Raw genomic sequence first — 20,967 nt, 5'->3', positions numbered from 1 at the left:
TTTGTTCTGTTCAGTCCTTCAGAGCCAAAACAGGACCATCCTATCTCCACAGGGCCTCCTTCTTCAGCCCACTCATCCTTTCTTGACGTCAACTATGCAGAACTCAATCTGCAAAGATAGTGTACAAGGAATGTGGTATAGGCTGTAGACAGTAGGCTGTCTTAGACCTTGCCAGGCTTCTTGGCCATCACCCTACACCACCTTAAAATCAGATGAAAGAGGTACATTAAAAATGCATTCATAATCTAGAAATAATCCTAATACAACTCCTGTTGAATTTTCCCAGGCACAGTCTTCTGCAAACTCAGTACAGAAGAATCGGATAGAGGCTAGATTTTGATTTGACCAGAACTACTTCCTTTGTATTCAAAACATCAGCCTAGCTATCAGAACATAGTTAATTATTAATGCATGTGTACAATCAGGACAGCTGACTCTGCAGATTGTTAGCAGGTTAGCATAGTGTACTTCTGTTTAAGCAGATCAGAGAAGGAAAATAGGATTGAAAGTTTACTTGCAATGTTTTGTTAGGCTAAGAAAAATGTAGAATATTCTCGCTAACCACACATCAATGCCGTTTCCACAGTTTCAGTGCATTCCGGATTTACTCTAAGATGTCAAGGATCTTGGATCAGAGAATTCTGTTGTTAGTAATTTCATTTTTAGCAAGTGTGCAGAGTACAAAGGTACTTTCAGAATGGAAGAAGTGTGGTGATCCAGAATGTGAGAGTAAGTAAAAATTTGTTTTTTTCAAAGGGAGTCTGTGGTGTATATGCAGCTATTAGGAATCATAATCTCAAATTATCAATGAAACAGACTGAAAATGAGTAGCCATAGCAAATGTTTGTTGTTAATATACTAAATTTATGAGCAATAGGCTTAAACTTTTAAAACAAAAAGAGAAAAAAAATACTTGCTGGATTGTTGTGTAAGAATATACAGATCAAAGTTCAGTAAAAATACTTTTGAATAGCTAGTTTTTCTCAGGTGTCCCCAAGTGGGCAGTAGAAAACAGATTTAAAGTATTTTTAACTCATTCTTTACAGGCATGAAATAAAATAAAATATAAGTAAAGTAAAAATTATAGGTTATAAACTGAGAAAGAAGACTCTTTATCATCTGTTTATAGTACAATCTAGCCCATTCTGCAGAACTCTGTTTTTTTCTACTGTAAGCAAACTGGTTTGCGATGATTTTTGTAATCCTTCTTACAAAACACTCTGTTAGTATTTCCTCTTTACTTATTTTTTCTTCTTTAACGTGAAGTGTGTGCTGTAACTAATTATGTAGTTCTCAAAGAGTAAATAACTCTGCAGGAGGCAGAGCCCCTGAATCACAAGTGGGCAAATAATGTTCCATTTATTATCCACCGATTACCGTTGTGAAACCTGTCATAATCATACTTGAAGCAGTTTCTAAGCTGTTTCCATTGGTTTGGCAGACTTAAGTGTTATATTTTCAATGTGAATAGCTTCTCCTGAAGTGGAAGAGACCTTAGATTTTCTCTGCTGATGGATTTCTATTTTCTTGTGGAGCCATAACAACTCCAGTAGGTTCTGGGTGTTCAGAGATGTCTATCTTTGTGAACAGCATGAGAAATGGGCTCCAAACTGACCAGAGCATATCAGTAGTGGTTTCTGTGGGGAAAAAGAAAACTTTGGAGACAAAGAAGACTTAAATAATTCAAACTGAATTGGAAGCTTTCATTTTAACAAGAGGTTTAAGGTTTATATTGCTTAAATTTAAATTTATTTTAGTCATAAGAGAAATGTAGTCAAAATACAGAACAAAATCCCTGAAATAAATACTAGGTTTAACTTAGAATTTCTAAAATATAAAATTATAAATATGCTTGGGAAATACTTTTTAGCTGTTTAGGTCTGACTTTAGTAATTGAATTTGCTAATCCTGCAAACACACTTAAGCATTAAAACCTTGGCTAGTGGAAGCCAAGCACTGGAAAATGTCCATATAGGACAAGAGCTTTTCCCCTTGATGTCTGCAGTACATAGGAAAGAAAGCAAGATAGGGCTGCTTTTTGCATTAGTTGATTTCCACTTGATGATAGAAATGGATAAGTATCATAACAAAGTACATACATTAAAATGTTTGCTAATACATCCGTATTTGATATATATCAGATTTCTTCAGTAACTGACTTCAGACAAAATGGATGCTGTATTTGTTTATTTCTTTCCACTTATTATTCCAGAGGCAATGAGCCGAGTTCAAGCCACTACAGACTACTTAGGACCTGATTGCCGGTATCTTAACTTCAAAACAGGGGAGGAGATCATGGTATACTCCAAACTTTCAAGGAAAAATGAAAACTTGTGGACAGGAAGTGTAAGTACTTCAACCTGAAAGACTTTCCCCATAAATATTTGAGATATAATAATAGCATAACAACTGCAGTCTACTTGCTTCTAAGGGTCTTCTATCTCTTTTGGGATATTAACCAGTTATGGATCAATATAGTATTTGGGAGATGGGTCATTGTTACTACCTTTATATAGAAAGAGAAAATCAAATCTTGGCAAAGATCACTCATAGAGAAACAAAGTCAAGATCAGAATACAAGTTTTCTGTTTCCTTCATCTTATCATTTGACTGTAATGATTTCATCTGGTTCCCTTTAAAACACTCAGGTCTATCAGGTCAGGTTCCTACCTACAGGTCTGTGGGTAAGACATCCAGTACTGGGACTTGACTTCACAATTCAGTGCTTAAGGAAAGCTCCCAGAGAAGGTATCATGCATATTTAATGACTTGGAACAAGTGTCAATGAAGTTAGAACAGTCATTTAAGAAGGAATGGATGCATTGATCCAAATAAAGTTTTACTGCTAGTAAAACTGTGTAAGTGCTTCAAAACCACAAGATATTAGTAAATTTTTGGGTTGGTTTTTTTTTTTTTCTGCAAATAAACTGTCACATTTATTGTTTAACAGTGAAATTCTGTCTTCCTTTCTTTCATCCAGGAGTATCTTTGCAGGTACCTCACTATTCCTTGCTTTCCAAGAAGTATCCCTCCATTAAAAGCTCTCTGCAATGGTTTGATGTAAAGCCAGCAGTGGTTTCTCGGCCAGAGGGACTTGATTCTTTTGGACACTATGATTAACTTATTTTCTGTAGTGTTGCCATCTTCATTGTCATTTTCTCTTGAGCTGCTGCTGGCCTCATATCTGAATTTCATATCCTACTTTCCTCGTAACTTACTATGGGTCAACAGTTATTAAGGCATGACTTTTTTCCCATTTGAGGCAATAGGAAATTTGCAGCCAATTTTAGAAGGAACTGGCTGCAACCATCAGTGCACACAGCACTGTCTTCAGCTGAAGCAGTTTTAAGGCTACTGCCTTGGTTCTGCACAAACACATGTTCATAGAAATAATACAAATAATAGTATGGAGTAATATACTTCCCCTTGCTTTCTGAAATGGCAAGTGCAACACTTCTGTAAAGGAAAAACAAACCAATCTTTTGACAAAACAGAATGAAGGAGATAGGGGGCAGTTCTATAAACTTATTGTTAATCCATAATTTTCCAGCACATATGCAAGTACCTAACATATATATCCCTGAAGTTTAAATGCTCTTATTAGTTTTTTATTTTTTACAGAAAGGAAAGGATTTTGGGTATTTCCCAAGAGATGCTGTGAAGGTTGAGGAAGTTTTAATTGGAGAAGAAGTTGAAGTGCTTACTAAGGTAAACCAACATCACCAGATTTTCCAATGTAGTTTACAGCAATCAAAAATCTAATAGCCAGTTAGAAATTCAACTGTCGATGAATATTTTATTTCAGATAATTCAAAATGTGTTTTTATTATTTTTCCATTTGCGTGTTTATTCTCCTCTAAAGTAATTTCTATATAATTAAAGATACAGAACCTTTAGGAATAATATAATTAAATACAGTTCTTTGTGTAAAGTTATAACAGAGAGTGACAATATATATTGCTGTGGGACATGGTGATATAGAAAATTACACACTAGAACATTTTAAAAGTTAATATTATTCTTCTAGGAAACGGATTTCCTTTGTCTTCATGAAGATAAGTACACTTTTGAAAATGAAGACAACACATTATACGATTACAACAAAGAAAGTGAATATTCATTGTCTGATGCAGAACCAAAGCTGCATGAAAATGAACTCTTAAAACATACAAGAGACTCCATACAAAGTGAAGAAAGAACTGAATCAGTTTCTGAAAATGACTCAGAGGAATCTCACACTCAAGAATCTGTAAACAGAAAGTTGATTAGAAAAGACGATACTGAAGAGCCACAAATGCAAAACAGTCTCCCACTAGAACCTGCTCAAACTCAGTCCAGTTGGATTTCAGGATGGTTTACCACAGAAAGTGAAAATTATGAAGAGCCCTTAAAAGTCATTACTGAATCTGCAGAAGAAAATAAATACCAAGGCAGAAAAATAGAGGTAACAGCTGAAAATTATTTACAGGAGTCAAATTATAAGGAGGAACAAGAACCCCCTGCATCTGGTTGGTTTCAAGGTGGACTGACAAACTTTCTGTATTACAGTGAAGAGAAAGAAGATGCTGATTTGGTATCAGAAAAAAATGATCCACAAATCCATAAAGTTCCTGGTGTGCCTGAGCATTCTAATACTGAACAGGAAACAACAGTCACTGAGGTATTGCTAGAAAAAGAAAAGAGCGAAAGCCAAGAATCCGAATCAAACTGGTTTAATTTGGGTTTAAGTAATGTTCTTAATTTTGGCCATGCTGAGGAAGCTACAATTGCTACAGAGGACCAGAGGAGCAGACAAACAACGGATCAAGCAAATAAGTATGAGGAAGAGCAGACTTTAGACCAGAAAGAATTACATATGGACAAAGAATCAAAGGAAACAGTTAAGGCAGCGACAGATGAGGAGAATTATGCACAAGTAACAGATTCAAACAGTAACAGGCCAAGTCCTGGGGAGATACCAGCAAGTGTACATATTCTTAATGACACCAAAAACACCTCAATTAGCACAGAATCACCTTTTGATATATTAACATGTGACAAAGATAAACCAATTGACCCTTACAATTCAGAAGAAGACTTGGTATCAGAAAGCCAAGTGCTGAAAAACACTGAAGCTGAAAAGAAAAATCAGGAGTCAGAAAGAAGACATGGCCAATCAGGTTGGTATACAAATATCTATAATCGTTTTATTAATTATAATATGGACAAACATGATAATCAACAGGGACATGAATCAATTGCATCAAATTTATTCTTCTCATAACCCAACTCTGAATTGTGATCCCTCAGACACAAGAAATACAGGAAGAAAGCCTGACATATCTGAATTCATATCTGAAGAGCCATTGCCTCTCTTTTAGTCATTCTGCGGACATACTGAAGCTTCAGAGTTCAACAGCCAAAGAAGGGCAAGTGCAGAGTTATGGGGAACTACCAGGAACTGCACATAATCGTCTGGGCATCAAGAAGACCTCATGTGACAGTGAACCGAGTCTTAGTCTGGAAACACCCAAGAAAGACAAACTAGTCAAAGGCTGTGATGCAGAAAAAAATTCAGCATCTAAAAGCCATTTCAAAATGGATAGTAATATAAAAGATGAAATTCAGAAATCAGAGAATAAAAATGTCCAACAGGGTTTTTATGAAAATAGCATCAGATATTTCAGTCAGGATATTTTTAATGATGGACATCATCAGAAATCTGGGGAGTCCCAAGAACTGACTCCAGACCAACCTTTCTCTCCTCATTCCTCATCCAATGGCCTCAGTTTAATAGGTATCAAATTTCCAAAGAAACTGGCCATTTGGAAGACATATGGAGTTTCAGAATGGAAGGTAAAAACTGCTAGCTGAGAAGAACTAAGTTTCCATAATAAAAAAAAGCCTTGGTAAGCCTTGATAAAATACCACAGGGAAAAGAAACTGAAGGCACTTCAAATGAGAAGGTTAAACATAACATATCAGGTAACAGTAATGCAAATACCTCCAAAAAGAATGATCTTTCCTTGTCAGCTGGCAGTGCAAAGTAACAAATAGGGCAGAGGAGAAAAAAACTACAACAAAATCTACCAAACAAGTAGAAGATTGGATAACTCTTGATGCTCTTGCTTATAGCTTGTCAGAGAGGAGCAACAAACTGAATGAATTCCTATAAATGTGCATCACCAGGAAGGTGGAGGAGAACTAACATGGGAAGATTCAAGTTCCCAGCATCAGCTTCTGGTACCAGAGAATGGACAGTCTTAATTTAGATCTCAGAAAGAAATATAAAAATCACCTGTGATACAGTAAAACAAAATACAAATCTGCATCCTCAGATTTCGGCCTATCAATTCAAACCACCGTGACAGTGCAAGATACAAAAGCATAGAAAATTAATCTGAGTTTTGAAAGGCATCATCAAACACTACTTCAAAAGACTAAGTAATACCAGTCTTCAGATGAATCCAAGTCCAAAAAAGTATTTATAAAGAAAATTTCTTGAGAATAAAAGCAAGAGTCATGTGATATTAGTCTGACCAAGAGTAAACTTTTACCCTGGGAGCCCTCTAAAATAGAAAATATTTTTAAAGAGAAAAAAAAAGACAGTTAGTGTCTCCTAAAGCCATCTAACTAAAAAGCCAGACTTCTATTTTAAAAAGTTGATTAATTAAATCCTGGCAACCTGGGATTGCTCAGAAACCTGGCTGATAGAGTAGATGTTGAAAAAGAAGATACTGTTGTAACTGAAAGGATGAATAATGCTGAACAAAAAAAATGCTGCTACTAAAATTATCTAGGAGAAGAAAAAAAAGAAAGATTCTGAAAATAAGAGTCAAAATCCAGAAATACAAATAATAGCAATTATACTCTAACAAAAAGGGTTTCAGTAGTATTTTTACCAGACCATCATGGTCCTTTGCAAATATATTTAGTAAAACTAACAGTTAAGCCTGTCAAAAAAAAGTCTAAGCATATATGTTTGGTCAAAAAAACCCAAAGGAAAATTGAAGTAACATTAGGACTAGTACACTTGAATACTGCACAGAAGAATGAGAGGGAATTAAAAGGAAAAGAATCCGAACAATTTAAGATACTACTAAATATAGAGAAGGTGCAGAAAAAAGAAAAACCAGGCAAATATTGTATGACAAACAGATTTACCAAACCCATTAATTGCATTTCAACAATTTTATTTCAATTAAAACAAGATATTAAGCAACCCTTAGAGCATCTCTGTGATGCCAGCAAACTGCTGCAGCAGCACGAGCCATTTGAAAAGATTCATCATGAAATCACAGCTTACTCAACTAAAGATAATGCTGTGTGGAGGCAACAGGTCATTGTATCTGCACAAAAGGGGCACAATTTGGACACTGAGCAGGGAAAATATACAGAAAAAAGAAATGTTCTTCTAGAGCTGCCAGAGGTTTTGTCTGCTATAACAATTAAGTGTGCTGCCCAAACTGCAGCTAAAGTTACTAGAGCAATGTTTCACTAACAGAGATTTAGCAAGAACAAAATATCCTTTGTTTGCAGAAAAAAAATACAACAGATACAACACTGTCTCTTCCTGGTGATTTAAAATGAAGATGTAGTGAGCCTAACTCGTACCAGTTAATGACTGATTTATGATATTTCGAGGATCCGATAATACAAGTTAATATAATGGTAACAGTTTAAGAGCAAATTACTTGTCTTGAATTTGGACCACTGGACTATTTGTGATGTGTATCTTTGGCCAGTACTGTCTTGAAGCATATAATTAAATTAAACAATTTGTAATTTTTTTTTCCTTGTGGGTAAGCACAGTGTGGGTTTTTTTTGAAAGCAGTATTTTATTGGCTCCAGGCAATTTACTCCAAGTCACTAAAACTGGGGCAGCCAGGTGCCTTCAGTCATACTTCTGCATGAACATGCCTGTGGTTTCTTGTATTTTGCAGTGAAACTTGATATCTTGAGGGAATTTGTTAATCTTTAATCCTACATGGCATTTTAACTGTTCTCCCTCTAAAGCTTACCCCCGTTGTATCTGGATATAAGAAAGAGATCTCCCTGACCAGGGAACCTGTAGACTATCAAAACCAAACATATTTTTTCCTGAACATTTATTTTTAACTACTTTACTACAACACAAGTTTTGCTTAAAGCTCTATCCTTCAAATTCTGACATCATTATTTGTATAGTGTTTCTTAAATCATAAATCTGTAGCACATTTACTCTAATGTGATACTCTAGTGTTTGGCTTTAAGTTGAGGAAAATAAAAATTAAAAAATTAAAATCTCTGTAGAGGTTAATATCTTACAGGAGTAAGTTGAATCCTCTAAAAATAACCATAATTTCTCTTCACAATTATGTGCAGGAGTAGGCAGAAGAAAGCTACTAGAAGAAACACCAGAGAAGGAACATGAAATGATTGTAGCTGTAGACAGTGGACGTGACAGTGATCAAGATTCAAAAGCAACAGCCATAACTTCAGTAAATTCTGAAATAAAAATGGACAGTTCAGTAGCTGACTCTGAAGCTGATGTCAAAAAGTCTTTCTCTGATGCCATCCAGAACTATGTTCCAAATAATGGTAAGTGCTAAGTTTCTTTATTTTAAGGAAAATAAATTTTCAATCTTAAAAAACAACCCCAAAAAACAAAAAAACCAGTTGGAATTATATGAAGTTGACAATAGTAATGTAAAACTTGTTTTATTCCTTATGATCAAACCAGAAGGAGGCTGGATATATCAGATACTTCTGTGCTTGAATGCACTTGAGATCAGAGAAACAATAAAATCTGCATCGTCAGCAGTGATGATTATCATCAAAACGGTAAGAATTCTTTCTTGTGATATAACATTAACATCAGTGCAAATTTAAGCCAGCTACAAGTTATGTTCTGCAATGGAACTCCTAAAAAAAACCCCCAACCTTTTAAATAAACCCTCTGCAGTTCCCTTGCTTCCAGGGTAATCTAATGCCAAATGAGACAGCACAAGAAAATGTCAGGTCAGCTGCTCTTCATCTGCCTCTTTGCAGTACAGAATCTGATGAACTTAGGGTGTGAGGATTTGGGGTTTTGTTTTGTGGGCTTTTTTAACAGCCAGGAAACACCTGAGTGGCATTTTAAAATTTTTGTTTGGTTTTGTTTCTTTGTGGTTTTCTGAGTGAAACTAATAGCTTCCTTTAGTTCTCAGAACAGTGCTCATTAAATTTGCTTGGACTTAAAGAACTTGGGTTATGATGAGTAAAATAACCAGAATACTTCCATTGTTTTTAAAGAGTATTTTCAAAGCTTTGATTCACAAATCTTCCCCTAGTTCATAACTGCCTTAAAAATATTTTTGTAAGCAAATGTATAAAATAGAAAATGGGCTTATTATTGCTATGAGGGTGTCTTAAACATCAAAACGTAGTGCAGAGTAAAGGTGAACCTTAAGGGGCACAACTGCACAAGAAACAGCGCTGCCAGAGCAACGCAAGAAAAGGTAGATGTTGTTGCACTGTCTCCTCCAAATAAAACAGTAGTAGCAGGTAAAGTGCCATATGGTAAACTTCAGTTCGGTGCTTTGGCTGAATTTTGTTTAGATTGGGTAATTGAAGTTTACGAACCGCATAAATTTGTTGCTAATTTCCATGTACGTATATAGAATATGGTTAAATGGTAGTCTAGGACAATGAAAACTGAAGGGCTTTGTCCCTCGTGACCCAGACTGGATTACAACTCACTGATAGTTCACTGCTACGGCCAAACTCGTTCTTGTACTGTTTGATACAGCTAAAAAAGCTAAAAAAGGCACTTCCGCCTTCTACCTATGCCGGTCCCTTAGGTGCTTTGCAGGCAAGTCACTCACCTTGCGTTGTGAAAGTTGTTAGCACACGTTAATTTAAAAAAAAAAAATTAAATATTAATAAAAAAATAGTTAAATAACAAAACTCAAACCAAACAAAATTAGAGTTAATCTTAGTGAATGAGAAGAGGAAGAATCCCTTGCTGTGTGGCATTGCATCTGCCCTTGCATCGGGATCAGCGGCCCGGCAGGACCATTTTTAGCACAGGCACTTGGCAGCGCTCCGGCCCCCACAGCCCTGCGCAGCCGGGCTCGCACCGGGACCCACCTGCGGCCCGGCCCGGCCCTCCCCTCCCCGCCCCGCCCCGCCCCGCCGGGCACCGCCGGCCCCGCCGCCCGGGCCGGGACACGCCTGGCGGGCGTCCCACCGGGAGCCAGGCCTTGCCGGGGAGTTTTATTTCTGTGCCACCCGCTGCCGCCCGGGCGCACATGGAGGCGGCCGGCGCCGCACGGGAGGTGAGTTTCTCTGAGCGTAACTTTGGGGAGGAACAGGAGCGGGTTCCGCGGGGCCACGTCGGTGCCGGAGGACGGGGACGGGACGGTGGGCGCACGCCGAGGGGAGCTGTCGGTCCTTCCCGCCTGCGGTCCCCCTGCCCAGGGGCGGCTCTGCCGCACGGGCCGGGAGCCGCCAGGGAACCGCGCTGGGCGGGCGGGGAGAGCCGGCCCCGGCGGCTCCCACCTGTGCCGCGCGCCCCCCCGTTACCCGCGGCAGCAGTGGTTCTTCCCCCGCCCCCCGCGCGGGCAGTGGTACGGGCCGGTTGTCAGGCGGCGGGCCGGAAGGGGCGCGCGCCGCCCGCGGGAAGATGGCGGCGGGTGGGCGCGGGGGGCCCGGCGGCGGCGGCGGCACGGCCGGGCTGTGGCCGGGGCTGCGGGACAGCGCCCGGCGCTACTGCGGGCTGGCCTGGGAAGGGCTGCGCTGCGTGAGTGAGGGAGTGACGCGGGGCTCGGCGCAGCCCCCACGAGGGCCGGGGTCTTGTGCAGCGCTGCTGTCGAGAGGCTTGGGCAGGGGAGAAATCGAAATTAAGACTTAACTGCACAGTAGCCTGTTTTTAAGCACGGGTCACATGTAGTAAATTTGAACTGCATTGAGCATGTCGTATCTTTGAGCAAATAGACAGATCCGTTTACAAATGAGATGTGATTGTATCGAAGTGTTTAAAATGTGTTAAATCACCGGTGCGTTCAGTATGTTATTTTAGCATGAGGTTGGTTGAACAGGTATTTCTACCAAACAATCAAGAAATACTGCTATTGGTTCTTCCAGCAGTGAACTGGGTAGACTACTCAAAGGAGAATTTTCCATAGTAAGTTCTCCGTACCTAAAGGGGCCTATAAAAAGGCTGGAGAGGCACTTTTTACAAGGGCATGTAGAGATAGGATAAGGGAGAATGACTTTAAACTGGAAGAGGCTAAGTTTAGATTAGATAAGAGAATTAAATTCTTTACTATAGGGGTGAGAAGGCACTGGAACAAGTTGTCCAGAGAAGCTGTGGATGCCCCATCCCTGGAAGTGTTCAAGGGCAGGCTGGACGGCTTTGAGGAAATAGGTCCAGTGGAAAGTGTTCTTGCCAATGGCAGAGGGATTGAAACTAGATGATCTTTTAGGTCCCTTTCAACCCAAATCATTCTATGATTCTGTAATTATTGGTAGACTCAGAAAGAGAAGGTTTCAGAGCTTTATCTGTTGATCTTCATATCTTGTTGGAACTTCTTTCTTCTTTTTTTTCCTTCACTTGGTAAATCTATCATTTAAAAAGCAAATGCTTCTGTTAACCATTTTTCTCAGAATTTTGGAAAAAAAATAGATATACAAGTTTATATATATCTATAAAATAGATATACGTAGTTTACTTATTAGAAGTAAACTATGTCAACATGTAATGTCTGTTTCTGTTGAAAATATTAACCTCTTTTCCTTTAGCTGAAGCTTTTTACTTTACTTTTCAGGCTGTGGCTTCACTGCCTGAAGATATGAGACCTGGCCCTGATCTGTATGGTTTCCCATGGGAAATAGTGATTTGTGGTGGCATTGTTGGAGCCTTGACAATTTTCTTGTTCCTGTACAGAAGTTACCAATCAGTAAGTGTTTTGGTTTAACCCTGGACAGCAGCTGAGCACCACACAGCCACTCTCTCGCTCCCTCTCTCACGTTGGAATGAGGGAGAGAATCAGAGGACTAAAAGCTAGAAAACTGGTGGGTTGAGATGAAGACAGTTTAATAGGGAAAGCAAAAGCTGTGCATGCAACAAACCAAAACAGGGAATTGATTCACGACTTCCCATGGGCAGGCAGGTGTTCAGCTGTCTCCAGGAAAGCAGGGCTCCATTACATGTCGCAGTTACTTGGGAAGACAAACTCCATCACTCCAAACACCGCCCCCCCCCCCTCCTTCCCTTCACCTTTATGTCCTGAGCATGAAGTCACACGGTGTGGGTTATCCCTCTGGTCAGTCGAGGTCAGCTGTCCTGTGTCCCCTTCCAGCTTCTTGTGAATCCGAAGCCTCCTTGTGGGTGAGGTGGGGCGGGAAGCAGAAGAGGTCTTGACTCTGTGTGAACACTGCTCACCAATAACTAAAACATCCGAGTGTTATCAGTGCTTTTCAGCACAAATCCAAAATAAAGCCCCGTACCAGCTACTATGAAGAAAATTAACTCTATCGCAGAAAAAACCATCACAGGAAGTGTTCAAGTTACTTGCAGACATGTAGAGTGCGTTAATAGTTTGCATTGAAGTTGTTATCCTTCCTGTTCAAGATATATAATGCTTCCGAGTTTTAAATCTATTGTGATTGAATTTAGAATTCCTCTAAAAGAGAAATTGAAAAGTCTGTTTTGTCAAGATAATAAGTGTTTGGACATGTAGTGACTGACTGTTGTAAGAGGAAATGCAGTGAAACTCGCTGTAGTAAGGCTTCCTTTTTTGTTTTTAATTTCTACACCGGACTTTCAAAGTCAGCCCTTAAATTATTTTCACAGGAGACAGATGTCTAGGGTATATGTATTGCTGTGTGTATTGATATCTCTGTGACTAGCCTAGCCATAGCCAGAGCAGCTTGGGTCTTTCCAGGTAATTGTAAGCAAAAGCAATCCACATGGTTTCCTGTCAAGAGAGGCATTTTAAAATTGTTTGGACAGTGACACCTGGATTCTGTTTACTGCAACACTGAAACCCTGAAACAATTTAACTGCATGCTCTTTGTAAGCACTGATCTGATGACTTTGAGAATTGCAGTGCTGAAACCTTTTAAGGCACTAATCAGATTGTATTTCTGAGATAATGCCTGTCTTCTCTTTTGAGTAAGTAAAGATCTGATTATTAAAGGTTGCCTACCGTACTTTCCCTGCTAAGGAAATGGGGTCAGTATCTGTAATTCAGTATTCTTTTCACATCCTCTCATACAGACAGTGTGATTTTGGTACTAGGTGTAATGATACTCATGTTTGAAGATTGGTTGCATAGCTGTTTAGTTTTTCAGATATGAGCAACTGCATTTTTAGGGTTTTAACATCAACTAACCTTGTCTGTAAGGGGATCTGTGTTTGTGTAAGTTAATGTAACTATAATTTAGTCATACCTTTTGTTCTCTAGAGGCATCCCTCTAGAGAGGATACAAAAAGCATTTGAACTGAAATCATGCAAACAGCTAATCTGGTATTGTTTTGCTCTTGCACGTCACTTAAGGCGTGAAATATTACAAAAGTTATTGATAGCTTTTTCAGTCATCCATACTTAGAACTGCACTGACTGCTCCTTGAAGAATTGATGGTTACTTAGAAGTAATGGAGTTTAGTTTTGGGGATGATAGGATAAAAGTATACTTATGACTTTCTTACCCTTTTTCTGTTATTTGGTCTCCTTGGCTTTAAGTGAGGAGGAAACAGGGAAGACCTGAGGGACCCATTGTTGCATTAGGCACATGACCCATGTCCAGCCCTAAGAGAAACGTTGTTTCAGTGAGCTGTGTTGTAACAGTTTTGTGGGTTCAGCCAAGTTCTGCATCTCTCGTACCGGCCATTTTTGACAGATTTTGCCTTGCAGTTTGTTAGATTTTGATTCTAGGGCACTAGACCCCACGTGGCAGCTGCTCACTTGGTACTTGCAGGATGCCCATCGGGTAGTAGCTTACTGCAGCTTTAGCTATCATATGTTATATTGTGTGGGAGATTTTTCCCAATGGGAAATCTGAGCTTGTGTGTGGAGCTTCCCCCTCCCTTCCCTTTCCTACTCTTCTGACTGTGCATGTCCACTATGACTTTGCATAGGCAATTGTGGTTATGTAATGAATATACAGAGGTGTGTTATTAAAGTGATCCAGGTGAAAACTAATCTCCTTTCCCCTCTTTTGTCTGATAAGAGTGGAAGAAGGACAGGGCAAACACGCAGACATGGAGGGGGTAAGAGCAGAAGATATGATTGCCTCTGTTTAATAGCAGCCTGTACTTATATTCCTTTTTTAAGTTCCATGGTTAAACGTGGCAACAAATCACAGCTTAAAAGATTAGTTTTCAGATAGTATGTGAGAGTAATTGATCAGACATTTTCAGTATTTATTCTCTTTCTTTTCAGGTTAGAAGTCGACTTTATGTAGGTAAGCTTATTTTTGATGCTTCATTTTCCATATTTCTTTGGAGTATGACTTTATTCTTTCTTTTTTCAGCTTTAATTGTTTGGATGATGCAACATATGCTTGTCTTTCACTTTTTAGGAAGGGAAAAACAGCTTGCCAATAAAATTGCTGAACTAGTTGAAGAAAAATGCAAAATTCTTGAAAAACTCAGTATCTGCAAAAAAGAGGTAACGGTCTTCATTTATTGCTTTCAGATGTGTCGTAGAAATGGATTCAATCTAGCAAAGTATTAACTTTTCTAGAAGATGTTTTAAAGCTTTTAAAGGGATTCTTCAAATGCTTTTTTCTGTCAGTGCCTTTAAGAGCAATCAAGGTGTTAACAAGTTCTGCCTTTAACTATTAATACAGTGTATTTCACTGGAAGCAACTTCAAAATGTCTTTCTTTGGTTTATGTCACTGGGATAATCTAGTTAGGGCTAAGGCTTTCCTGATTTCCAGCAAGGTGCATTTGTGAATATTTAGGTGATGTCTGTGTTTCAGACTAGAGCATCGCAAATTAACACTAGTATTTAATCAATTATTTACATATATTCTGACATAAAGTAATTCCTTTTCAGTTTGAAGATTTACAGTTGTCTCTGAAGGATGGTAACATTATGAAAGAATCAACAGACACATCTTTTTTTGAGGTAAAAAGAGAAATGGAAATTGTTATTTCTAAAATATAAGGCAGTATTTTAGGAAAATGCAGCCCATATTAAAAAACACCCAAGCAAACCAAATAAAAACAACAGCAAAAAAAGACAAACCCAAAAAACTCCCAACTCAATTGTTTTAATTGGGTTACTGAAAATGACATAAAATCAAAGCATTTAAATTAAGATGCTAATGTTAAGATGTTAAGTCTTTTTTAAAAATTGCATTGAGAATGAGTGATACTAGAACAAATGGCATATTGGACAACACTTAATTGTAAGAAGTAAATTGTTCCCATTTCTAGGAAGGAGGGTACTGCGTGAAGTATTTTTTTCTCACACCTTATCTAGTTCAAATACTTTTCATAGGCTACAGGTGCACAGATTAAAGAAAGATTAACACTACATTGTTTATATCCCCCAAACTGAGAATACATTCATAAAAGAGTTCCAGATAAGTGAATCAAATACCTAACAGGCTCTATAAAATTCATGTAAAAAAAAGGCAAGTAGATTTATTTCATTCTGTACCTCAGATCCTATAGAGCTAATTCTTACAGCTTTGGTAACATGCAAGAGTCTGTAGAATATTTGAGTGAAACATACTTTGCTTTCATATTTAAAACATACTTGTTGTCTTCAATATGTAATTAGTATCAGATGTTTTATTAACTCACAAACCAACTTGATTTAGGAAATACATGAAAAACTGAACAAGTCAAACTTGAAACTCAATGAGGAAATAGAGAATCTAGAAAAAGAACTGGAAGAAGAAAAATCTAAGCAGTCAGAAAATGACGCCTTGGTAAGAATAAATAGAATCCTGTCTTTGTTTCCATTCATTTAAAAAAATACTCTCACAGGAAAAAATCTCTGTGAAGAAGACAAACTATTTTCTTTGTGTGTTTTGAAATAAAAACTACATTTTCCATTTCGTCTTCCCTTTAACATTAGAAAAATTATAAAGGAAAATACTCAAAAGAAGAAAAGCTGGTTTTACTGATTTTTTTACTGGTTTTTCAGCAGTAGAACTTTTTCGGTTGGAAAATTAAAATAATTTTATTAATTGCCTAGACATTTTCAGGCAAATATGTGAAAGAAGCTATAATAACAACTAATGATTTTCAGGTGGCTGAAATTCAGGAGAAAGTGGAGTCTTTAGAGAATGAAGAAAAATCTATCCAGTCACAAATTGATGAGGTATGTCTAACTTTTATAGTTTCTGTTTTCAAATCTTTGCAATTTCTCTATTCCCCATGTAGTTACTGTTTTAATTTTTTTTCTATTAAGGGTGCAGAGATCATATGCTGTGTAAACCAAAAAACTTTACAAGGCTTCGTACTTTTGTGTGCCTTGATTGAGCAACTTTTAATTTCATATAATGACTGGCATTTATTGAGAAGTAGTTACCTTGTCTTTTCTTCTCCTTACTTGAGAATCTTACATAGTATTGCAAAACTACAGTCAGCAAAAACTGTTGACATTTTAGAGAAAATGTGAGAATGTGGCTGTGTAGCACAGCCAGAAAACCGAAGACAAGTCCAGTAATACCATCATGACCCCACTTATCTTCACCAATACCGTTTAAACAACACACTTTTTTATTTCACTTAGGCCAAATCTACCCTAAAAGTGTATCAGATTAATACTGAGAGACTCAAGACATCCGTTCAAGATGCAGTAGATGAAAACAGCCATCTCCAGGAAAGTGAGAAACAGGTAGGCTCTTCCTAGTTATCCCTAGAAATACTATGGTACTAATAAATATGATTTCTCCAAAGAGCTCATCCTCAACAAGTTTGTTAATACTTCTTGTGTGTTTTAGTAAATGGAATGAGGAAGAGGACATTTTTAAAACAACTTTACGTTGGAGTAACTTCATCTAATATAATCCTGTTTTAAAAGAAATACAGTAGTTACAGTTTGTGGGGAATCATGAATAAAGTTCAGTGGAAGGAGAGCATGTGGTAATGTAAGACTAATAAGAACTTTGCTGAGACCTGGAGGAAAGCAGAAATATCCATACAACTCCACAGCTAGGATTCTCTACAGAGGCAGAGAGAAAATTCTTTTACTTGATCTAGAAAACCAAAGAAATGGAGAAATTGCAGAGTATTCAGAAGGCAGGTAAAAAACATACTCTAGTACCACTGTGGATGTATTAATTGAAAGTCAGGTACGTAACAGAGGAACAGAAACGACTGTTACTTCCCAAGTTTTAGTTGTCTTTTTTCCTCTGAGCTGTAGCCAGATCACAAAGAAAACTGATTATTTTAAAATATTCAGCATATGCAATAGTTGTCCTGTGCAGTAGGTAGCTTTACAGTGAAGCTATTTTTTTTTAATAACAAATAGATATTTTCTCTGAACGTTTAATATTCTGTGTAATATTTTTGGGGTTTGAGGTGGTTTGTTGTGGTTTTAATGGATATGTGCTTATTTTCCTGACTGACTGATGATCTCCTTGTTGCCTGAGGAATAACCTGATAGGTATTTGCAGAGGGGAAAGAGTAGTGGTAGGAGTGGAAGTACAGGCCTATTACTTTTTAGCAGTCTTATAAGAAGCTGCTTTAGTCCTCTCTGTCAAAACATGGTGTATATCAAACTTAGTGGTTCAGGAAAAAAAAGGGATACTGGAAATAAAAAATTTTCTGCAGAACGAATATTTCAGTTCTGCACAACTCTGTTAGTAGAGCTTGATCTTTTTCCCTAATTCTAAAAGGGGTCCACGTTTGTGATTACTGAAAAAAGGAAGACAATTTTATTGAGAGCTGTGGGTGGAGAAGCAGTGGATTTGACTGTTACCATTGTGAGATGAAGTTGCTCAAGAATTATTTTCTTTCAAGAGTGTTTTTTTGTCTAATGTCTACATCCTCTTTGGTTTTGTGAGGAGGAAGGGTCTGGTCTTGGTGCTTTGTTTCAAATGTGACAGTATTCTTATGTAATAAATTTTGAGAAGCAATGCATAAAGTTTTAATAGAGAGGAATTTTCTTTTCTTTCCCCCCCCCCCCCCCCCCGTAGTCATTTCTTGGGTTCAAACAGAAATAATCCAATTATTTGTGTGTGTGTGGCAAAAATCTTCACTTCCCTTCCTTTTTGATAAAGTAAAAAAGTAGTGCTTAGAGAAGGATAATACTAAGTGCTGGCAATTGCCCTATATTTCATAGGCAATTGTTTTATGTCAAGGAAAACCATGGAAAAAAAATAAGTAAAAACAATTCCCAGGGTTTAATTGCCATGTTCCTAGATGGAAAAAAAAGTTCTTTTGCATTTCTTCCAGGTAAAACCTGGGTATAAGTAGTTCCTTAACCACATTATTTAGGATTAATTACTACCCTTTGTTGTTAACTGAGCTTTGTTGCAATTTTTAGTAGTTTGAGAACATTTGTGCATCTTGTAGTTTGCTGTGCTTTTTAGTAGATAAATAACTTAATGTTATTTGTTGCTGGAACCTGATAAGTAAAGAAGAGAAAGCATCTGCCTTGCTTATTTGTGTTCTCATTTCTGAGGTACTTTCTAAGTGTGAGACTTAGTTTACTGTATCAAAATATCCATATCCTTCTTTTATGTTTCTTTCTTACTTTTTTTTAAAGATGGAATTTCACGTATGCTCAAAAGGTAACAAAGGTGTTATTTGTTCACAGAAACTAGAGTCCTTTCTTCCTCTGCCCATTTGTATAAATGGGTCATAATCTTCTAGCACATCATAGCTTAAACTTTATAAGAGGTGTGCTGTTTCAGGTTTATGATGTGTCAGAGAGAGGATTGGGCCTTTTAGGTTGAACAGGGGGAACAGTTAATGAACTTCGGTGCTTTGTTGGTTTTTTGTTTTGTTTTGTTTTCTTCAGGAACATTAGAAATATATATTGCTTTAGCTCATTGCAAATCCTTGCTGTTTCTCTTTGTTGTAATTCTTATAGGTGTATAAAGTCATATAAATTTATTTTCTCTTTGGCTTCATGAAGAAGGAGTCTTAAAAGTCATCCTTTGATGATGACAATTAATGATAAAAATAGTTGTCTATGTATGTCTTCTAATCCCTAGTATGTCATTTGTATGATGCTGCAAATTCATACGTGGCTTTTACTGCTTGGAAAGTGCAGTTGTGTGCCAAGGGGCAATGTGTGTTAATCCAATTCTAGTCACATACTTTTTGTTCTTTGCCTTCTAGTTTATCTTTGATAAGTAGTGTTCAGGCTTGCTTGTCTATTTGCATGGCAGTTCTCCTTTTTAATTACTGTTTTCTGGTTTTATTTTTAGTATAACTGGCTGTTGTGTTCTCATTGCTCAACCTGGTTATTCTTTTCTGTACATTCAGTGCCCTTATATTGATTGCCTGTTGTGCAACTTCAAGCAGTATTTTTTGACAGACTCTTAAGACGATTTGTTTGTACTTTACCCCATGTTGCTGTAGCGCATGTTTTGTCTTAACAGACATTTACATCTGTTCAATTTTGTTCTCACAATATAATTAGTTAATATGTTGCAGTGGTTATTTTTAATAGCTGGTGATGAAGTGTTCTAATCCCTTTACTCCTGTAAAATATTTTTGCAAAATGAGGAATTTTACTAGGGAATATCTGTAAATGTAACCTTGGAACCTCCCTATCATTTTAGTTAAGCACAGTTAATTGCAAAGATACATACTAGTAGGTGTTGATTACATGCAGCTGTGGCTTTCATTAACAAGAAAGCTTTTTTAAAATAAAATTTTAAAATTACTTTAAGAAGTATGGAGAAGGGTAGGAGAAATAACACCGTTTTGCAAGTCACATGAATATAAATAACTGCCTAAAAGCTTCCTCTTTTCCCTTACTTCTCTGACCACTTCTAAGTTGAAAAGACACAGGCACCGTTTCAGAAGTGTGTGTGCATATTTCCATCCATTCCCCAGTGTATGTAGCTGTTACATAAATTATCACTATTTTATACTCATTGCTGTTGTCACATCAAGGTTTTTAAACTGAGTGGAATATTAACTGAACACTTCTTATAAATGCTTAAAAATATCTTAACAACTAATTACAAGGGACAGCTATAGTAGCTAAAGCAACTGAACTATTAACACAGAAGTCTTAATTTTCAACTCTTGAGGTAACTTTCTTGTAGTCTTATCTCAGTTAATTCTTACTGATGGGTGAGAGGTTTAAATTCCACTTATGTATAGATAATACATGTAACAGGCTCAGTACTATTCATCCTTGATTCTTGGTTTCGTAGACAATCACACTAATCTGGTATCTTCCTTTTTAGCTTTTACAGGAAGCTGAAGGATGGGGTGAACGATTTAGTGAACTAAATGAACAAACAAAGATGTTTGAATCATCTAAAGCAGATGTAGAAGAAGTTTTAAAAAATAAGGAGAGCCAAATCAAGGTAAATTATGACATTTACGATTGAGTCAAATTATTCAGACTAATGCTAATCATGGAGTTCCAAGAAAGCCTGACAACCTCTCCTATGCTTTATGCTCTTTTGGGCTTTTGTTTGCTGTCTCTATTCTCTAATGTTATGTTTCTGGCTAAGCAAAGAAAAGGTTGCTTAGCAGCACAATGGAGCAGTCTGGTAAAGACAACTAAGGAAAAATTCTTTCAATTTTGATAGAGCACTGGCTTTCCCCCCTGCTGCCCCCCAGTTTAGAGTGTGGAAGTTGGGTGTGTGTTCTTATAGTTGTGTACCTTACATACACAAGCCATGCTAAAAGCATGCATGCTTATAGCTATCTGAAAATTCTTCACGAGGATTTGCCCACTGACCTGCAGATACTTGCTTTGATAGAAAAAGTATTATCAGACATCTAGAATCTTGTATGTGGGGCTGACTTAATCTGCTAAGGGAACTAAATAAAGGACAGAAATGCTGGAAAGTAATTGTAATGATAA

At 37.5% G+C, this 20,967-nt stretch overlaps 1 protein-coding gene across 3 annotated transcripts in view; it reads left to right on the top strand.

Annotated features, from left to right (window-relative positions):
- The first annotated feature begins 457 nt into the window (after positions 1 to 457).
- The window catches only part of MIA2 (MIA SH3 domain ER export factor 2), a 36,473-nt gene continuing 15,963 nt past the window's right edge, over positions 458 to 20,967 (top strand). The window contains exons 1-14 of one of the 3 annotated variants that reach the window (XM_032113575.1): positions 458 to 729; positions 2,213 to 2,346; positions 3,622 to 3,708; positions 4,028 to 5,159; positions 8,344 to 8,559; positions 8,702 to 8,802; positions 11,769 to 11,900; positions 14,388 to 14,409; positions 14,527 to 14,615; positions 15,007 to 15,078; positions 15,779 to 15,889; positions 16,213 to 16,284; positions 16,699 to 16,803; positions 20,339 to 20,461. In XM_032113575.1, the coding sequence (XP_031969466.1) occupies positions 615 to 729; positions 2,213 to 2,346; positions 3,622 to 3,708; positions 4,028 to 5,159; positions 8,344 to 8,559; positions 8,702 to 8,802; positions 11,769 to 11,900; positions 14,388 to 14,409; positions 14,527 to 14,615; positions 15,007 to 15,078; positions 15,779 to 15,889; positions 16,213 to 16,284; positions 16,699 to 16,803; positions 20,339 to 20,461 (2,511 nt within the window). In that variant the 5' untranslated portion in view covers positions 458 to 614. Of the gene's footprint in view, positions 730 to 2,212; positions 2,347 to 3,621; positions 3,709 to 4,027; positions 5,160 to 8,343; positions 8,560 to 8,701; positions 8,803 to 10,130; positions 10,278 to 10,653; positions 10,742 to 11,768; positions 11,901 to 14,387; positions 14,410 to 14,526; positions 14,616 to 15,006; positions 15,079 to 15,778; positions 15,890 to 16,212; positions 16,285 to 16,698; positions 16,804 to 20,338; positions 20,462 to 20,967 lie in introns of those variants that run through there. The other 2 variants (XM_032113576.1, XM_032113577.1) reach the window with 2 other exon arrangements.

Source organism: Corvus moneduloides, chromosome 6 (genome assembly GCF_009650955.1).
Source record: "Corvus moneduloides isolate bCorMon1 chromosome 6, bCorMon1.pri, whole genome shotgun sequence".
Lineage (NCBI taxonomy): Eukaryota > Metazoa > Chordata > Aves > Passeriformes > Corvidae > Corvus > Corvus moneduloides.
This window is presented reverse-complemented; position numbering and strand designations above follow the sequence as displayed.